This window comes from Coenobita brevimanus, chromosome 84 (genome assembly GCF_032717465.1).
Source record: "Coenobita brevimanus isolate Jiangsu-jjx chromosome 84, ASM3271746v2, whole genome shotgun sequence".
Taxonomy (NCBI): Eukaryota; Metazoa; Arthropoda; class Malacostraca; order Decapoda; family Coenobitidae; genus Coenobita; species Coenobita brevimanus.
The window spans coordinates 42,179,636-42,201,736 of record NC_137037.1 but is presented as its reverse complement, the minus strand read 5'-3'; the positions used below and the strand labels follow the sequence as shown (position 1 = coordinate 42,201,736).

Here is a 22,101-nt window from a genome sequence, read left to right as displayed (position 1 = left end):
AGTAAGTTCTGATCCATTTTTCAATTACAGTGATCCCCTATTTATCTGATGCTGCCTACCCAACATGCACCATTATCCGACCAGAAAAAGACAAACAAAACAAAAAATCATCGTTATCATCATCATCATTAACCGGAACTCCTTTCCCACCCTAGGGCAGGGTGAGGAGTAGCAATATCCAGACAACCCAAATATGCCCAATCCAATGGGCCACACTTCCATTCACACATCATTCAAGCCGTTGGAATCCTGGCTCGGATACGCCAAAAACATTCACCACTAGCTGAATTAAAGTGGCATCTGCTTTCTTACTGCATTAACCAACAGTGTGCAAGGAAACCAAAGTTTTCCAACTTGCTGCCACTCCCTGCAACATCCCTGCCACTCAAATGCCACCAATGATGCCTGCCAAAACAAAGGCCGCTGCCCATTCCACCTCAGTCACAGGGAATAACTGGTCTAGAGTTGGTGCACATTAAGTTCATCTTAAAATTTGTGACCTTTAAAGCAGATTATGTTACTTGCCCTTGTGCTGGCATGTGTGTGCATGGCTCCCCCTCCTACCAAGAGCACCTGAGGAATGTACAGTAATCCCTCTAATATCCGGACGCCCAATAACCGAACATCCCCACTAACCGAACCTTATCGTCCTGGGATCAAACATTCCCAAAATGGTCCGAAAATCCAAAAAAATTGGAAAAAAAATCGATTTTTCGCCGTCCGTAATTTGAACTTGCCGCGCGCGCCGCGTGAGAGCATTGTTTTGGTTCGTCATTCCTCCGACGTCCGATAGAGCGCCGCTGCATCCTCCCCACTTCCCGCCTGTCTCTCACCGCGACAAGACCTAAGCTCTTCGTCATGGCTGCCCACGTGCTCGCTTTTGTGGTGGTGCCGTACTTGCTGCAAGGCCTCCTGCTGCTCTCTGCCCTACTCTTAGTGTGTGTGATGATGGCCCCGCCTCCTGAGAAAAGGAAGAGAGTGGTGTTGACTCTGGAGAAGAAACGGGAGATATTGGAGAAGGTTGATGCGGGTTGGTCTTCCTCTCGCATTTTCCGCGAGTTCAACCTGGCCCGGTCGACTTTGTTTGATATCAAGCGTTCCCGAGACAAGCTCATGCAGTACACGGCTGACTTCTCGTCGAGAAGCAAACGCAACGTGGAGAGGAAGGTTATGTCTACTCCCAAGTATGCAGAGATCGACCGCTCCACGTTGATTTGGTATCGACAGCAACGTGCAGCTGGTGTGATGGTACGTGGAACGGAGCTGAAGGCTGCTGCTGAGAAGTTTGCAAGGCTTCACGACGCCCTAGACTTCAAGGCATCCGAGGGTTGGCTCTTCGCGTTCAAGTTGCGACATGGCCTTACTAACCGTAAAGCACATGGCGAAGCACTGGACGCTAACGAGGATGGAGTGGACGAGTTTCGGCACAAGGTGAAAGGCTTGATCGACAGGGAGGGCCTCACTCTCGGTCAAGTCTATAACGCTGACGAAACTGGCCTATTCTATCGCTCGGTGCCAACGAACACTCTCGCCGATGAGACGGAGAAGCGTGTACCTGGCCGCAAGCTTTCTAAGGAACGGATATCTGCTTTGTGTTGTGCCAATGCTAACGGCATGCACCGGCTTAAGCCCGTTATTGTTGGCCGTGCAAAGCAGCCTCGGTGCCTTCGTGGGGTGATGGATGTCCTTCCTGTCGTATGGTACCATTCTTTGAAAGCATGGTTCACAGCTGTGATTTTCAAAGACTGGTTTCACCATCACTTCGTCAAGGAGGTCATACATTACCAGACGAAGACACTGGGAATTCCTCGCGACCAGGTAAAGGCTCTCCTTCTCCTCGACAATGCACCTGCCCACCCGTGCGACAAGGACTTGGTTGCTGAGAATGGCCGTATTAGGTGCATGTTTCTGCCACCTAATACGACTGCTCTCATTCAACCAATGGACCAAGGAGTGATCGTGGCAACAAAGCGCCTGTACCGTCGGAAGTTCCTGGACGAGGTGATGGTGGTTCTCGAGGACGAGGACGAGCGCAGGGAAGGACGTGACACTCGAGGCAAGCAGACTTTGGAAAACCTTCGCCGCTACAACATCAAGTCTGCGCTGTACAACTGGGCTAGTGCATGGAAGGAAGTCCCTGTGAAAACTCTTGAAAATGGTTGGTCTCGTCTGCTTCTCGGAACAGATGTGCAGTACGATTTCCTAGGGTTTGACGTGGATGACTTCCATGCACGGCTACGTACGCACGGCGACGATGTTGATGTGGACGATGTTCGTGAGTGGTTGGACGACGACGAGGGCGATCCTGGGTATCAGACGTTGTCTGATATCGAGATCGCGTCTTCGGTTGCTGGTGTCAGTCCCGAACTTGAAGATTCCGACGACGAAGGCGATGATGATGCAGACTCCGCCCAGCAGGACACTACTCCAGCCATCCCCAAGCTGAGCGCACTCCGGGAACATCTAGAGTTCGTCCTAGACTACCTGGAACACCCGGACTGCGACAGGGAGATGGGGCCCTTGGGACTCGTGGAGGAAGTGCGTGCTTTCCGGCAGCGCATCATCAATCGCCAGAATCGTCGGTCCTTGCGTCAGTCAACGATTGACAGTTTTTTCAGGCCCGTGACCCCCGCTGTGCCAAGCCCTGGTTCCACTCCGTTGCCTCCCCAAGACAGGCCCTCATGCTCCGAGCCACAGCCCAGCACATCAGCTACAGTGGAGTCACCGCTCGACGTGAGTTTGCGGCTGTCTTCAGAGTCTTCTGTAGTCGGTACGCCATCACCACTACCCACCGATGCACCCCTTGGACGCCTGCCAGTGATACTCTCGGGCTCTGACAGTGAATAAACAGCAAGAACTTCTCCACTAGACCACACGGGAATTTTGAGTGTTGTGCAGTGAAAAAAACGGTGTGTTGTGTTAAGGTTTTCAAGTTGGGAGAAAAAACTAAGTAGAAAAGAAATTTAACGTAACTAACCTTCTTTGTTTTGGCTTTGGAAACTTAAAAAAACTTGGGAAAAGTTAATGTGCAACACTTAAATTTAATGGAACATTATTTGGACTAAAGTGAACACTGTGAAAAGAACGGACTTCTGTGTGTTAGTGACTAAGTTCAGTGCAAGACTTCAGGAAGAGTGTAGTGCAAGTGCTTCAGGAAATCGTTCTTACTGTCAGAGTCCGAGAGGAGGCGGTTATTCATCGAGGTGGCCAGGGACTTGCTGTAAGTAGTCAAAATGTTTCATGTTGTACTATTTTCCATACTATATTTACCAGAATGTTTCATATTGTATTTTTTCCCATACTATACTTACCAGAAAGTGTCATACTGTACTTCTTTCCATACTAAACTTACCTCATGCATGTGCAGTAGGAATGTGTTTTTCAGAGTTCGGTTAGGTTCGGTTAGGTTAGGTTCGGTTAGAGTCCATAAGTACCAGAATGTTTATTAATGTATGAACATACTTCTAAACCCACATTTTATGTGTCTATTGCATTTATTTCAGTCATTTATGTGCCTTATTGGTGTGATTTGGGTGTTAAATAGGTGCTATGCATGTCCGGAGGGAGTTGTATAGGTGTTTCTCTGTGTTAGGGTCCGTAAGTACAAGTCCATAAGCTGGGGCCCAATATCCGGACAAAACCAATATCCGAACCTACCGATGGCTCTATTGATCCGGATATTGGAGTGATTACTGTATGTCCTTCAAGAAGAAGCAGGTGATAATCAGACGATTCAAAGAAGGATGGTCAATGTCACATGAGAGCACTTAGTGCCTGTTGCTTCTTCTATGGAAAATAATTAAATGTTTATGCAAAAATTGCACAGAGGCAGCACCAGCCTATCACGTTTGTGTTATGTAACTTTCGTAGTTAGTCACCTGCCTTCGGTTTTCCTCATATCCAATTGTGCATCTCACTCTCTTTTAATATATTTTAATATATATAAAAATCTCTTAGCACCTGTAGCCCATTCTGTAGAAAATAATAAAATGTTTACATAAACATGCATACTGGTGGTGCCTGTCTGTCTACTGTGTGCTATGTAAATTATACAGCTAGTTGCCTGCTTTCAGTTCTTCTCACATCCATCTATGTATCTCAGTCTCTACCTATCTATCTATCCATTGCCAGATGCCTCAATCCCATAAGGGGTGGCCACAAACAAATCGCCTTCATGTCGCCCTGTCCAATGCCACTTCACTGCCTTGCTCCCAGCTCATACCACCCTCTCTCATATACGTCTCCACTCCATCCCTCCATCTCATCCTCGGAGTCCTCCTCCCTCTTCCCCCCCCCCTCCACCTCACTAGCATACATTCTCCTCATTAGTCTCTCACTCTCCACCCTCTCCACAAGGCCAAACCACCTCAATGTATTTCTCCTAACACTATCTACTACATCTACACCCACACCACAGTGCTCTTTCACTTCCTCCTTTGTCAGTCTGCCTCTCCATGTAACTCCACAGGCTCCTCTCAAATAACTTATTTCCACTGCTCTCACTCTTAACTTGTGTCCTTCCAACAAGGTCCAAGCTTCACTTCCATACGTTTGAGTTGGTATCACAATACTGTCAAGCAGTGACTTTTTTACTTCCCTGTTCCTTATCACTGCTTTCAATGAACCAGCAACCTTTCTTTGGTGTCTCAAGAGTTTACACCTAAAATCATAATATACACTGTCAGCAAACAAAATATTCCAAAATGAATTTCCCCCCTAGTAACAAGGGCCACACTATCTTCACGGCATTCAGCAACTTCCCATCTACTCCATATATCCTTAATACTTTCAACAATCTTTGTCTATCCACCCCATCATATGCTTTCTCCAAATCCATGAAGGCTGTATACTACTTCTTTCCCTTCTCTACAAACTTTTCCACTAAAGACCTAAGAATGAATATCTGATCTACACAAACCCCTCCCTTCCTAAAACCTCTCTGTTCTTCTCCAACTAATTCCTCTGCTATTTCCTTAACTCAGTCAATAAGTACCGTTCCATATATATATATAATATTTTTTTTTACGCCAAGTCCCCCTTTTTTGGATAAGGGCTAAGGCGTTGCCTCTGAGTAGAGAACTTTGGTTTGGAGCTTGTAGCATTTTATGACCGGACACCCTTCCTGATGTCTACCAATGACAGGTGGATTCGATCCTCCGACCCTTCGGTCAGAGCGGAGCACTTTAACCAACTGAGCAACGGGTTTCCTATTACACTAGGGAAACAAAAGCCCTTATGAATATCACACACTTCTTTTTCCCCTTCTCCTTTGTACAGGCGAATACCATCCACTCACTCGATGTAGTGCTGCATTCGGGTGTCTGCCCTTTCCTTTCCATCCTTCTTTCCTTCCATTCTCTTCTGTCTTTGTTTCCTTCATTCTTTCCTTGTCCCTCTGCCTACGGGTGACTTTACACTCCCTCTTCTGTCTTTCTTTCCTTCAGTCTTTCCACTTCCTTCAGCCTGTGGGTGACTCTACACTGAGTGAAAAGCCAAATGGTTTCCTGTGCACCAGGAAACCATTTACTACGCTGGGTGGTAACCATATAACCAAATTTTGGCGCCTGGTGGTTTAGTGGGTAATTATTGCGCTCCAATCTGATTGAGCCGGTGAAGGTTTATATCCAAGGGATGGTTGGGGTTGATTGCTCATGTAATGCCACTCAGGGATGAGTGAGGCTGGTCACTTTCATCTTAAATGTCAGGACCAACAGCCTAGCCCCGGGCTCCTATGCTCCTCATGGGGCAATGTAGGATTGGATGATGGATGGATGGATGGATGGACATCCAATCCTTTGGGAATCTACCTTTCTCCCAGGCCAATATGCACATCTTCCACATCCATTCTACTACTATCTCTCCCCCATGCTTCAGCATTTCACCACACACTCCATCAATTCCTGGGGCTCTCCCCAGTTTGACTTTCTTCATTGCTTCCACTACTTCCATCCTTCTGATTCCTTCCTGTCTTCTCACCTCCCTCCTCCTCTCAGCCATTCCCCAGCCACATATAATCAAATTACTTTCATTCTCTATGTTCAGCAATTCCTTAAAGTGTTCCCTCTATTTGCTTACTTTTTCTCCCTTCTCCACTAGCAATATATCATTTTTATCTTTCACTCCCTGACTTACTCTTTATCACTGTTTAACTCTCTTTACCTCTTTCCAGAACATTTTCTTACATCCCTCCACTTTACACTCAAATTCCTTTTAAATTCCTCATCCACCCTCTTCTTACTTTCTCTTACTAATCTTTTCACCTCTCTCTTCTTTTCTACATATAACTCTCTCTTGTCTTTCAACTTCCTCCATGCCCGTTTCTCATCCACTCACTATATGCTTTCTTCTTTTGTGCCAAGGTCTGTCCCACTTCTTCAATCCACCATGCTGTTCTTTGCACTCCCTTTTGTCTTCCCTTCATCTGTGAACATCTAGCACACAACTTATACATCCCCCATCTACTCCAGATCATATTTATCCAATCGCTCCTCCACTTTTCTCTTATATTCTACCTTTTTCCATCCTCTTGCAACCTTCCTACCCTCCTTGTATGGACTACTTCATCCTGTCCTTCCCTTTTCCTCCTCCTCCATTTTAATTGAACCTTGATTTTCACTAGTGGTCAAAGTGTCCATCTCAGTCTCACTTTTAATAAATAATAAAATATTTTTGGTGCTTGTAACTTGTTCTGAGGAAAATAATAATATGTTAATGCAAATATGCATGCAGGCACCACCAGACTCTCTCCTTTGTGTTACATAAAATATGTAGCAAGTCATCTGCTTTTGGCTCTGCTCATTTACATCTATACATTTCACTCTCACTTTTGATAAATAACAATAGAGTATTCTTTGTGCCTGTAACCGTACAAGCATTCAAAGGGGATGAGACATGCCTATGGTGGAATACGTATAAAGAGAACTCATTTTTATGCAGTACAATCAGGCTAACATGAGTGGTTATTTAAGAACTATACTGTATAAAAGTAAGCCATCAGAAAATTAGTATCAACAGGTTTTGCATATCGATGGCCATAACAGGAATGCAACTCCCATAAATAATGAGAGACCTGTATAAGGTTTCACAGGGGTTATACGCCTCGTAGTGAGGGTGGGAGGGGTATTATGACAAAAAAAAAAAAAAAAAATGCATTATCCGACAGGGCCTTGGATGAATCATTATGAATAAACAGGGGATTACTGTACATGGATTGTTCTCAGCAGAAAAAAATCTAATGCAGTAAATTATGGCAGATGTGGTGTTGGAAGTGATGGTCGTTGTAGTAATGGCAACTGGTGTAGTGGTAGTGGTTTTTTTTTTTTTTTTTTTTTTTTTTTTTGTGAAGAAGAAGGAACCAAAGGCCACGAGCCCACTGTGGTAGTGATGGTAAAGTTGCAGTGGTAGTGGCAGTAGCTGTGGTAGTGGTAGTAATGGTAGCTGTGGTAGTGATGACAGCTACAGATACTGGCTGAGGCAGTAGTGGTGACAACAGCTATAGGTAGCTGGGGTAGTGGTAATAATAACAGCAATAGACACTTGGGGTTATGGTCAAGATAGTACAGTATATGTTGCTTTAAAGCTCTTTTATGTCACAGCTGGAAGAACTTATCCAAAATTCACTTGTTATACATGAAAAAAAATTTCTGATGCAAAATTTTTTTTCTGAGTCTTGACAAGGACTAAACATTTCATTCTCTTACGCTGTGTGGTTCTTGTACAAATGACTTCGAAACCTTCACACTAAACCACTGGGATATTAACACAAAATTATCCTTCACTGAAAGTGATAGCACAGTCAGCATTACAAATCTTTATAATGTTTTCTCTTTTTCTGATGGCTTCCTTCTGGAGTGACATGTGGTTAACGAGGTGTGTCCATTGTTCCTTTTTCTACCGGGGACTTTATTGTCTGCATTATGGAATTTCCGCCCTCCAGAGCCTTCTTCAGCTGATGGTATTTGTCAAGACACTGCAAACTACTTATCTCATACGTCCTGTCTGCATATAGCCTAGTTCTGCAATTGATTTCCTTAACATCCTCAAGAATAGTGATGCCATGGAAACAATGGCATCTCTGACATGGAATCTCTCTTTACTAGTGTGCCTGTAGATCAAACATTAGACTTGATTCTGGGAAAAATGCACCACAATGAAGACACCCCTGACCTAAACTTCTAACAGAACATCCTACATGGTCTAGAATGTTGCATGAAGTAAGCCCCTTTCATCTGCCCAGGGGGAAACAGATACTGCCAAACTGACAAAGTAGCAAGGAGTCCTCTCTGCTAACTTCTTCATGGGTAGTACTGAAGAGCAAGTCTTTAAGGAACAGAAAAAAACAACAGTCTCTGTACAACACGGGATAGGTTATGCAGAACCTCAAGCTGAATCAAGTTCGTGCCAAATCGTGATATATACTTACATGTAAAATAAAGGGTTACGTTCTGGAAACCCAACATTTTCCTTTAAAAATATATAAATATAAAAAGATCAGATATTATTAGTATGCCTGCCTTAGATGCCTGCTGCAGTGTGTTTAAACAGAATCTCACCAGCTGGACAAGTCAGTGCATTCTAACGAACACTAACCAAGAGGTTTTATATCCCAAGACCCCCCACAATTTTACATACTGTACCTAGAGTTGCCACTAAGCCTAAACTTGAAAGTCTCCAATACCAACCAGGCAAAATTTTCTAATAATTAATCTGTGAAAAATCATCACCCAGCATCATGCATTTTTTCGCCAAAAATTACTTTGGGGGGCGCATTTAGCTTTAAAAAAATGAGGATGAACACATTATGAAGATCATCCAAAAAAATGTGGGACCCACCAACCCTGAAGCCAAAATCAACCTTATGATATACAGTACTATAAAAACCATGAAAACATGCCAGCTTCTGCTGAGGAACTGCCTCATTCAGGATATGGATACTTCAAAAGTCTCAGGTCATACACAGGTACACCTATAAACAAGGGAGCTGCGACATCCTCCCCTCAACCAATATAGGCATGACCACAACTGATTTTGTCTGTTTCCTGATATGCCACCTCTACAAAAGATCGCCCAGAAACCATCATACCCAGGAACAGCGTACCATTAAAAAAAAAAAAAAAATAGCAGTGACGTTCTAGCTACCTGTACATATGCCCATCGCCTCCCCATCCTGGAAGTCTTGCATTTCAGAGCTGCACCATCCCTTAACATTCAAACACAAGATCTACAAGCCCCTCCAAGTATAAGAAGATCTTTACTTAACAGACCCATGGCCAAAAATGATGACATCATACATGATGCAAGTGCAATGGCTAACTATGGTTCAACCGTCTACTTGGACACCTGATGGCTGACCTAGTGGACAGGTACTTAGGCCGGCTACCTGACACCTGACTGCCATTCATACGGTATCTACACTCATAAGGAAGAGCAAACATCATCTACTGAAGATGGCTCTGGAGAACTGACATTCTGGAATACAGATAATCAAATGCCCAATGACAAACAGGAACTGGGACAGCTCCTCGCCAACCTCACATCATTCCAGAAGGAAGCCATTATAAAGAGTGAAAACATTACAAAGATTTGTAATGTTAAATGTGCCATCACTTTCAGTGAAGCGTGTCTGAGGGAGAACCTCCTGCCTACCTATACACAAAACCATCCATACTAAAACTAGCTGGAGCTATTGTATTCAAAATGTGTGTGAGGCTCTGAGCTGGGAAGTTTTATCACATGTCAATGGGTCTTCTGAATGACCTGTTATAACAATTTACAAATTTAGCCTATATCCTCAAACTCTTCTCTGTCCCAGTCAAGAAGTGACATTACCTTTCACACAACACTGAATCTATGAGGATACCTTTGTGGCAGCAGAGCTAGGAGCCTGAGCCTTGTAATAGTCTTTCTTTTCCTTCACCCCAGGCACAGTCTTTGTAGCAGTAATGGTGGACAATCTTCTTCCAAATGCTGGATGTTATAGCTGGTCCCAATACCTGTAGGGTTAAATTTATGCTGAACACTGCTGGTAGCTAAAGATAACTATAAACTACTTTTTGACAGAATTATAAATGATTTACTGTAAACACAGTCAAAGTTTAATTCTGTTTTGAGCATTGTAATTTTAACTTAAAGTTACCAAAGTACAGTAACATGAACTTTGAGCATCTACGCATCTTTCTATCATCAAATTCTCCTCCGCCTTATCACGAGTGTAAGGACCTGGGGCTAGACTACCAAACCATATCCAGATATTTAAGGTGAAAGCCACCAGTCACATCTGAATGGTGCAATGTGGAAAATAAACCCCATTCCCCATGGACGTTAACTCATATGAGCCACACAGGGTTTGAGTAACTTAACCCACTACACCACCAGCCATCCACTTAGTTAACTGGCAGCAACCCAAAATACTGAATGGTTTCCTGAGCTAATTATATATCTATCTATCTACTATTGCCAGATGCCTTAATCCCATAAGGGGTGGCCACAGACAAATCACCTCCATGTCGCCCTGTCCCCTGCCATTTCACTGCCCTGCTCCTAGCCCACACCCCCCTCTCTCATATACCTCTCCACTCCATCCCTCCATCTCATCCTTGGCCTCCCCTTCCCTCTCCCCCCCTCCACCTCACTCACATACACTCTCTTTGTCAGTCTCTCACCCTCCATCCTCTCCACATGGCCAAACCACCTCAGTGTGTTCCTCCTAACGCTTCCTATCACATCCACATCCACACCACAATGCTCTTTTATATCCTCATTTGTCAGCCTGTCTCTCCAAGTGGCTCCACAGGCTCCTCTTAACTCATTTCCACTGCTCTCACTCTTGACTTGTGTCCTTCCAACAAGGTCCAAGCTTCACTTCCATACATTACAGTTGGTATCACAATACTGTCACATAGTAACTTTTTCACTTTCATGCTCACTTCCTTGTTCCTTATCACTACTTGCATGGAACTTACAGTCATATAATACACTTGTGTGTGAATATACTGAACATCAGTGACTGTATTTAGGCTATGTTCTAATACTACTATCCATAATGTCTAACATTCTGTGTCCTCACCTGCTCTTTGTTACGTGACAGTACATAACCTTACATGAAGTAGAAGGGTATTTCTATAGCATATACTTACAGGCATATAATATGCTTGTGTGTGAATATACTAAACATCAGTGACTGTATTTAGTATAAGTTTGATCTAATAATATTATCCATAAAGTCTAACACTCAGTGTGTGTGGCTAATTTATCATACAGCCAAAAATGCAGGTGCAATAACTGCCCATTATCATTAGGTTAAGATGGACCTTTGTGTTACCTTTACAGGTATGGTGGGACATTTGTGTGTTAGTGCAACATTTCTCCTTCAAGTTGGATGAGTTCCATTGCCTTGCTACATGTACTTTCTCTGCTATACCTCATAGCCATATAGTATCAAGTACAGTAATAGGATTTTTTTTTTTTTTTTTTTTTTTTTTAATGTGCCATTAAGTTCAAGGAATTCTTTTGTATTTTTGTATGAACACTCAAGAAGCCTTATAATTTCATTTCATAAGGTTTTGTAAGAATATTACAGCACTGCAAATTTTTTCTTAATTTTTTCCTATTGTGGGTCCAAATGGACCAGGGTTTCCTGTAAGGTAGAAGAATGAGAGGGTTACCTATCTAGGGTTAAAAAAATATATATAAGTAATAAGTGACTTTCAATAACACAAATGAACACCAAAATCAATGAAATAAACCCAAACACTTACAGGTATTAAAGAGCATTTAATGAGAAATAATATGGGGAAAGAAACAAAGGCTGCATTCACAGAGGGGGAGGAGGATTGAAAATAATTTGTTAATACTGAGATACTGCATCGAAACCTCATTCCAAAAAAAGAAACCACTTGTAGTAATATCAATAGATTATTCAAAAGCTTTTGATAGTATAAAAAGGGAGAAATTAATTGAAATATTAGTACCGGTAGAATATAAAATAAATCCAAAAATAATTAATGTAATAGCAGAGGTTTATAAGGGAGACAGAACAAAAACTGAACTAGAGGAAAACAATATGATGATATTACTGGTAACAAGCAGGATATGCCAGTGATGCACTGGATCAACCACCCTATTTAAATTAGTTACATATAAAATAATGCAAAGGCTACAAGAAATAAAAAAAGGTTTTAAGGATGATAATTTTAAGATCTATCTATCTATTGCCAGACGCCTCAATCCCGTTTGGGGTGGCCACAAACAAATCGCCTCCACGTCGCACTGTCCCCCACCATTTCACTGCCCCACTCCCAACTCACACCCCCCTCTCTCATATATATACCTCTCCACCCCATCCCTCCATCTCATCCTCGGCCTCCCCCTCCCTCTTCCCCCCTCCACCTCACTCACATACACTCTCTTCGTCAGTCTTTCACCCTCCATCCTCTCCACATGGCCAAACCACCTCAGTGTATTCCTCCTAACGCTTCCTATCACATCCACATCCACACCACAACGCTCCTTTATATTCTCATTTGTCAGCCTGTCTCTACATGTGACTCCACAGGCTCCTCTTAAATAACTCGTTTCCACTGCTCTCACTCTTGACTTGTGTCCTTCCAGCAACGTTCAAGCTTCACTTCTATATGTTAGAGTTGGTATCACAATACTGTCATGTAGTAACTTTTTCACTTCCATGCTCACTTCCCTGTTTCTTATCACTGCTTTCAAGGAACCAGCAACCTTTCTTCCCTGCTGTACCCTTTCAAGAACTTCACCCTCCAAACCTCCAGCCTTACTCATCACACTACCCAAGTACTTAAACATACTCACATTTTCCAATTCCTCACCATCCAACCTCGCTGTACATTCACTGACTTCACCTCTCTCAAAGACCATCACTTTACTCTTCCCTACATTCACCTTTAGATTCCGTTTCTTACACACTCTCCCAAACTCATCCACCAAGCCTTGCAGCTCTCCTTCGTCTTAACTCAACAACACAGTATCATCTGCAAACAACAGTACAGGGAGTTTCCAAACATTACCCTCTCTCACCAGGGCCACTCCAACATCCACTACCCTACCTTGTACCTCTTTTATTACTCCATCCATGTACAGATTGAACAACCATGGAGACATGACACATCCCTGTTTCAAGATCACATCTTTATATTATGCAGATGATGGTATACTTTTGGCAGGTAGCATTGGGGAGGTTGAAGAAGTCATCAGAGAAATTACAATACGGTAATAAATAAGGAATACAAATTAGAAATTAACAGACAGAAAAGCCAAGCATTGATATTTAATATGAAAAACAGGCCACAACAAATAGGGGGGACAGAAATTACAAATAAGATAAAATATCTTGTAGTGATATAATAGAAGACACAAGAAACTTCTTCAGAGAACAAAAGAAGATTATAATTGAAAAAGCAAGAAAACTGGCTAACACAACATACTCAGTAATTGCTAAAAGTTGTTCCAGATTACTTATTGGTAAAACTTTTTGTTACCATCATTATTATATAGAGCAGGAGTGATAGATATGACAGAGGAAGATATAAATAGATTACAGAATATAGAAAATGGAGTTTATAGGCAAATTATGGGGGCACCAAGGTATGCACAGGAGGCTGCTTTGAGGGGAGAGGTGGGGGCTGGAGCTGGGATAATCGAGATACAGTAGAAGTATGTAAGGTATGGTATGAGGGAGGATGGAAATGATATGCTTAGAAGGATAATAAAGGAGATGAGGGTACAGAATGTAAGTAAATGGATGAAAGGTTTGGAGAAAAGGATTAGTATGACTGGGCACCAGGAGGAATGGATGGAAGTTACAGATGAAAGAATAAGAGAGAGAATGAAAGACTGGGACACAAGAGTGTGGAAAAGAGAGATGGAGAGCAAATCAAGTTTAAAGATCTACAGAGAATGGAGGCAAGAAATTGGAGGACAAGACAGCACATATGACAATAAGCAAGCATCATCCATATTATACAAGTGCACGACCAACACTTTGAACCTAAATGGCAGGAAGAGATTTAGTGGTGAAGAAACTAAGTGCAAGATGTGTGAAGCAGACTATGAAGACCTGAAGCATTTCCTCTTATGGTGCCCCGGATACAGTGAAGAAAGAAAATTGTGAAACTACAACAACCATATATGGAAAATGAAGATTATGTAATTGGTGATTACCGGTACTTATTTGATAATAATAACATTGAAGAAACTAAAGAGAAAGTCCACACATTTTGGAAAATTAAAGAAAATAAAACAAGAAATAGGTAAAAAGAAATGGAAGCTTTGTAATTTCAGGGTAAAGCATTAGCCAATGCTCAAACCATAGACAGCATCAGGGAGTGCCACTGCAAAGGCAAAACTCCCGACCATCAACTCAACTCAACTCTGTAAAAATTAAGGATAATATCGGTTTTCAGCCCATAATCATTCCCGTCACTTTATTATGTGCCCCACACTCATCTCTTCAAGTTCATCAGCATTTTCCTTATACACTTCTGTCACAAATTGGTTTTAAGGAAGATATAATATTTGGGTATCCCCACCCCACCCTCCCCCTTCCGACCCACCTAGGATGACTTGCTGGCTCAACGAAATTCGGTTCAAACTAAGCTTTCGATGCTGGCAATAAGCAAGCCCATCACAGCCATCACCAGATCACCTACAGCCAATCAGCGTTTGCGCTGCTTCCCCCACTACCTCCTGCTTTCATTTCAAAATCAGAGTAGATATGGCGGTCCAGTGCAGCAGATGTCCCTCTGTTCCCGGCCGCATTTTTTAAAGGTGTTTTGAAAACAACGATTCAAGCATTGAATTTCTTAGGTCCCAAGGTGTTTTGCCCCTGTCTGTTCAGTGTCCCTACCTGACAAGTAAGGTAAGATGTAAGGTTTGAATAGCAGGTTACTTTCAGTTTGGGTTAAGTTGGATTGGGTTAGGTTAGGTTTGGTTAGGTTTTAGGTTGTTAGGTTAGGTTAGGTTTTAGGTTGGGTTAGGTTAGGATAGGTTTGAGCTTTGTATTTTACCCACGAAACCTAGGTTTTTCTAATGGATTTTGGTATGATTCATTCAATTATCAGCTTCATTTCACTTGGAAATGACCATTTTCTGTGTTTCTGCCCTTCATAAAACCCCCAATTCCCCAAAGATCCCCCATTATTACAGGGGGATGGGGGGGGGGCTGTATCTCAAAATCTGGTCATTTCCAATGGGAATGATGCTGAAAATCAAATGAATCACACAAAAACCATGAGAAAAGCCTAGGTTTCATGGGAAAAAGCAGTATGGGCTAAGAACCGATATTTACCAAAATTTACGGTACATTCGGAAATGGATTTATTCCCAATAATTTACTTATCTTCCTGCATAATAGCAAGGTCAATATTTTTGCAATTTTGGACAGTAATGCCCTTCCATTACCGGTAGGCATCAGGTTTATTAGGTTTGATCAGATAAGGTTAGCTTGGTTATATCTCCTTGTGTAGTAGCTAGGCTTTGTTATGTAGGTTAAAGTAAAAGGCCTCCACAGTAAGGGCACAAAACAAAATACCCGGTACTGAGGGTAAAAAAAACGCTATAATACAGGAGGCAATATTCTGTTACGAAACTTTTTTCATTATCTAAGATGAAAAAAAGTATGGAATTACCCGATCACACTATCGGAAACAGGCCTAAAGGCTAACCAACTAATTCACGGTTTGTGTTACCTTGTGTTACCGCTTTCGTAATTAGGGTAATCCAAAAATTTAAAAGTCCACCAAGAGAAAAACAATATTTCAATATTTACATCGTACAGTTGTTAGGCTACTTTACGTGCTATTCGCTGATAACGGGGAATACTCACTTCTACCACCGGCATGAAGTATTGTTTATCAATGAGAACTAGTACCAGCTGATTTTCTAAGACATTACAAATTCGGCGAAAAACACTTTCGACAGTAAACATACGCTTCAGTGGCTTTACTTGAAGCAGTCGAAAGACCTTACCAATTCATATTCCTCCAGTTTGTTTTCTGTATTTTCCTGACGGTAAGTGTAAGCTTTACTCGAAGAAGTATAAGGACCTTACCAATTCAATTCATATTCCTCCAGTTTGTTTTCTGTTTTTCTGATCATAATCAGGGTGGTAAATTACCTTTTCTTGCTGAAAATTATCACTTTTTATCATTACGTTTTTTAAGCCATACCTACGTTTGTTTGTCTTAACGTACTTAAAGGTGGTTTTCGTTTCCCAATTTCCCAACCGGATGCTAGGTTAGGTTAGTAAAATGCCCGGGACGAGGCTACCAACCATAGTCCCAGCTCAAGTTGCCACCACAGAAAACCATTGTTGACAAGACGGGAGACGGCCTTACCCCACCACCAAGATTGCTACCTTTCAAACGTCTGAGCAATAGGGACATGAAGATCACGCACACACCACCACTAGCCACTCCTCTTACCCCGAGCAACAGCCTACCTGCCGTCACAGCTAGAGCCCCAAGTACTGCAAACAGCCTGAGCTAGTGAGCTGTTCAGTCCGGTACTGGCTCAACGCAGTATGGAAGAGAAGGCTCAAGGTTCGATGCTTCAAGTCTCTGACTCTGGTTTGGCTCGATGCAAACCATTGACATTGGTTAGACGCGACGTCCATCGTGAACTGGCACAACACAATTCAACCCCAAAGAAGCCAATGTTCCTTCTCACCTACAGCTCCAGAGAAACACCGACGTCCCTCATAATCCACTGAACTGGCTCGATGCGGTTCAGCTAAGGAGAATCCATTATATCCCTCCTCGCCATCTGAACTGGCTCGACTCAGTTCTGCGCTGGAGAAGCCACAATGTCCCTCCTTGACAACTGAATTAGCCAGATACGGTTCAGCTCCGGAGAAGCCACAACATATCCCTAGCCCGGACCAACTGCTGCAAGACACCTCGATCCCTAGAATGACCTCTCTCTCTGTGCTCCCGTTTCCATGCCCTCTTAGTTGGAAAAGAGATCACGGCAACACCACTGTATAACCTTGCTGTTCCAACTTTCTTTGGTCCCTTCTAACCTCCCTGTGTGCCCACTTTGGGAACAATACACACTAACGTCTGTCCCCTAGGTCCTTAGGGAGAACTAGGTACTGTATCGGGTTCCTCACTCTCGGAACTAGAGTTGTAGTCTCTCCCTTTTGGCCTTTTCCGGCCCTGATGTACTTTTAACAACACCCCACAGTACAGACGTAAATTCACCTCCCAGGTCTCCCCCTTTTACCGGTGTATAGACTTTACGGCGATCTCCCTATTGCACTCGAAGGAGAGGTCCCTTCAGGCCCTCAGATTGAGACCCATATCCCAGATTGACTATTTCCGTTACATTGCCTTTATGTCTCAGGCTTAATGTTGCAAGACTGTACTTAGAGTGTAAGAATAATAGTAAACCTGTAGTATCACCACATTGAGTTTGTGTTCACCTTGTACCATGTGAGGGTATCAGAAGTGTGTTTTGTGTGTTCCTTCTTGTTTAGAAGAACCCAGGGAAACCAATTTAAGTTCATTCCAGCATAACACTGGTGGCTAGCGGTGGTTCTGAATACAGAGGAAAGGCAAAGCAGAGCCTCGATCACTTCATGTACAGAGTAGGACATACATCACAATGGAGGCCCAAATGTCCCACATCCCCATACCCAAGTATGACCCAGAATTCTATGACATTATGACTTTCATAGAAATGGTCAAACCTGTGATGGATTTGGTTTACTATGAGGCTGCACAGAAGATCACAGTATTGCTGCCTCATCTAGGCAAGTCAGTTGCCCTGGTAGCAGGTAAAATCAATGAGACCCTAACATGGGTACAGTTCAGTAAATTAGTGTTCAGCGCTATCCAACGCTCCCTCGGTTCGGTCATTACACTTTCATAGTTAAATGATGTGATATTCGAGGAAGATCTAGATGCTACATTAGCGTAACTGGGAAAATTTACTATTTCTGCCCACGCCCAGTTGTCTGAGGAACACCGGAATCAACATACATTCACACATTGCATTACACCCAGTTGTCTGAGGAACACCTGAATCAACAAATATTCGCACACCGCATATGGACCCTACCAACTATCGTCTGGGAACACTTCACATCCACGACATTCAGGGATTCGACTGGGACATCATTACAGTCTGACAGCTACTGGTGGCACACGCAGGCAAACAAAAGCAGATTGGGGCTGAGTACCATGTCCCCACCCAACCTAGCTGGAAGACAAAGGATTGGCGGAGTCAAAATTGCCCTTTCCATTCCGGCATCTCCCCATCTTCACAAAAAAAACGGACATGGCAGGACCAGCTGATCCTGCTTGACTCATATGAGTTCAAGGCCTGCGATGCTCCCTGCACCCTGCATGATATGCGTGAGCAAGTTAAATCTTGGCACAGCTGGTCCAACCGCCAGACTCCATCGCAGAAGCCCCATCCCTTCCAGTGTTGTGTCGCCAGCAATGATGCCCAGGTAGACAATACAGGACTGGATCCTGAGGAAGAGGTCGGTGCAGAGTCTACCAGTGATTACATAGAAAATGAGATGTAATCTCATTTTCTATGTAATCACTGGTAGATAGAAAGCGGGTCCTCCGAAGCTGGGCTGGATTTTTAGGTCCTTCCCTGTCGGCTCTGGTCCTGGCAGGGGCAACTAGCACCAGTCTCAAAATGCCTGTCTGCATCAAGATTAGGCTCCATTGAGTCCCTGTGAGGTTTCTAATGGATACGGACACCCTGTGTTCTTACTTGTACATGCGGTTTACAAGAAAAATCAGGCAGTTTTTAACGCCCTTCAAGCCTCGCCCACTGACCTGATTGGAGCAGGAGACAAACCACTGGCCCTGAAAGGCGAAACTCTCCCACTCATGATTACCACCCCAGAGCCATCACTGTGCACCAGCCATACATTCATCGTCTTCGATGGCTATCTCTCTTTGGATTTGATACAAAAGCTTGGGCTTATAATATACAGCCATCACTGGAGCCTCCGATTTGGGGCCCACAACCCCACCACTGGCCTGCATACAGTCATGCAGGCCGTAAACAAGAAGACGACCACCATCCAACCCCAGTATCAAGCCTGCGTGCCAGTGGGAACCCCTTCCCAGCACCCATTGCTGTTCTTCCCCAGATGGAGCAACCCTTGGCCACGAATTGCCTAATCTCCCCGGCAGTAGTTCCCCTCCACCTTAGTGCCATCAGGATCGTCAGCGTCTCTGACGAACCCCTCATGCATTCCAAAGGTATAGTCTTGGAAAAGTTGGCAACGTTTGATACCCCCCCTTGAACCCCCGAGTTCTACCGACGTCCCCTCCCTACCTCAGTTTCCCACCCATCTGTCACAGCAACACCAAGAAGACTTGGAACAGTAGCTCCTTCACTACCAGGATGTCTTCACCCCACACTCAAGAGATCTAGGCTGGACTGAGATACTACATCACCAGATACACACTATGGGACCCCCCATACACCAGCCATCACGCAGAAAAAAATCTGATGCTGCACCAAGACCGTCAAGTTCATGACATGCTGAGTGCAGGGATCGTGACACCCTCAACCAGCCCATGGTCTTCTCCAGTAGTTCTGGTGAAAAAGAAAGATGGATCCATGAGATTTTGCATCGACTATCAACAACTCATCGACGTGACTATCAAAGATGCCAACCCCCCCCACCCTGAATCAATGACTCCTTGGACTCACTGTACAGTACCCGATGGTTCTCCACTTCAGACCTTTAATCAGGCCACTGGCAAGTACCTTTCAAGAAAAACATCAGCAGAAAACAGCCTTCTCAGCCAGTGGAGGATGGCTGTACGTGTTCAGCATCCTCCCCTTTGACCTCTGCGATGGACCAGCTACATTCCCCAGGTTAATGGACTTGGTGATATGAGAGCTAAGCTGGGAAACTTGTTTGGCCTACCTGGATGATGTTATCGTGTTTGGATGAACATGGAAGGAGCATCTCCAGCATTTAGGGCCTGCGCTGTGGTAAAGCAGCTGGCCTCAGGCTCAAGCTCTCAAAATGCAACCTTGCCCAAGAATCAGTTGCATCTCCCACGAGGGACTCGCCCCGGATCCCAACAAGCTCCGAGCCATTGCAGAGCTGACCCCACCTGTCAGTGTAAAAGGAGTCCACACTTTCCTGAGCCTGGCCTCATATTACTGATGCTTTGTCAAAAACTTTGCCACTATTGCCAAGTAACTCCATGACATGACAGGAAAGATGAAACTTTCCAGTGGACTACCCCCAGAATCAAGGCCTTTGAAATACTCAAACACCACCTCATTACAGCGCCAATAGTCACCTTCCCCAACTACACGCAACCTTTTCAGTTGTATACAGACACCTCCCTGGTCGGAATAGGCACTGCCCTTGCTCAAGCCCAGGAGGGAAAAGAGCACATCATCGCTTACGCTAGGAGGACCCTAAACCCTTCCAAAGCATATTACGCAGCCACAAAACGTGAATGCCTTGTAGTGACCCGGGCACTCAAGCACCTCCGGTCGTATATTTTAGAGGTCCCGCTCACGACCATCACGGACCACCAGTCCCTGCAATGGCAGTGCAGATCGCAAACAACCAATGCTGTCTTAATCCGAGGGCAAGAAACCCTTGAAGAATTCGATTTCGACGTTGCGTACCGCCCTGGCAAACTGTATCCCCTGCCTGGCAACCCTCGTCCTCACCCTCCCCCCCTCGTCTTCCACCACACACTCATATTCGCCATCCTGACCTCAGCCACCCTGCCACTCAGTGCATTTTCACATACCCCTTCTCATCCATTTCATACCCCAAGTAAACTATCACCCTTACCACAACCATCAGTACAACCTTACCCAACCTCGTATCCATCATCACCAAGCCCTAGATCGTTCACTATCCCCCATCCTCCTCCACACACCTGTCCGACAGAAGATGCCGCATTCCCGTCTTCACCAGATCAGGCTGCCAATCAAGGCCACCTGATAGATACAGCACCCCACTATCATCAAAACCTGTCACCCCACCCCTTGCCTCCTCTCCAACCCTAACTGTAAATCAAACTCACCCCAGAGCTGAGGAAGATAAAAAGTAAGGTCATTAACAAGCACAAATTCCACCCAGCCTATCCCCATACCAGCCAACACCAATCCCACTACTACTTTCGCATCTGCAATGGGCAACTTCAAGTCTGACCCTGGGTCAAAGGTCACTGTTCGCCTCTTAGCCACGATTGCAGCTACAACCATCACCGCCATCTCCTCTCTCCAATCACACCCAACCCACACCGCCATGGTCATCCGCTACACCTTCTGGGTCTCCAACACCAGACACAAGAAGAGAATCCAGGGCCCTCAATACCTTCTACCTTTACTTGCAACCTACCTCCAACCAAGCTCCCTCATGCTCGTCAGAGGCCTGAAGAGGAAACCAGATGAACGATCTAGAGCCTGGTACTACACTCTGAAGGACCTTACGCCAACCATGGTCACTCATGAGGAGAAAACATTTGGCCTCCTGCCACAAGGACGTGGCTTAAAAAACGGTGAAGGTAGTAAAATGCCCAGAATGAGACCACCTACCACAGTTCCCACTCCAGCTACTACCACAGACAACCAGTGCTGACAAGCTGGGAGATGGTTTTGCCCCACTGCCAAGATAGCTACCATACGGGCATCCGAGCAAAAGGGACACGGAGATAAACAAATGCCACCACTTGCCGCCCCTCTCACCCTGAGCCGCAGCCCACCTGCCGTCACAGCCAGAGCCCCAAGTACTGCAAATTGCCAGAGTTCTTCAAGACCAGTACTAGCTCAATGTGGTATTGGAGAGAAGACTCAATGCTTCCCAGACTATGGTTTGGCTCAATACAAACCGTTGATGTTGGCTTGACGCGATGTCCATCCTGAACAGGCTCGACGCAGTTCAACCCCGAAGAAGCCTCGACGTCCCTCCTCACCTACAGCTCCGGAGTAACCCTGACGTCTCTCCTTATCCACTGAACTGGCTCGATGCGGTTCAGCTAAGGAGAAGCCACGATGTCCCTCCTCTCCACCTGACCTGGCTCAATGCCGTTCAGCTCCGGAGAAGCCACGACATCCTTCCTTGGTGAC

At 44.4% G+C, this 22,101-nt stretch overlaps 1 protein-coding gene across 1 annotated transcript in view; it reads right to left on the bottom strand.

Moving 5' to 3' along the window:
- c12.2 (von Willebrand factor A domain-containing protein c12.2) overlaps positions 1–17,456 on the bottom strand; it is a 464,393-nt gene extending 446,937 nt beyond the window's left edge. Inside the window, exon 1 of the mRNA XM_080280343.1 lies at positions 17,415–17,456. Within this exon, the coding sequence (XP_080136469.1) occupies positions 17,415–17,456 (42 nt within the window). The remainder of the gene's footprint in view (positions 1–17,414) is intronic.
- Positions 17,457–22,101: the final 4,645 nt, after the last annotated feature.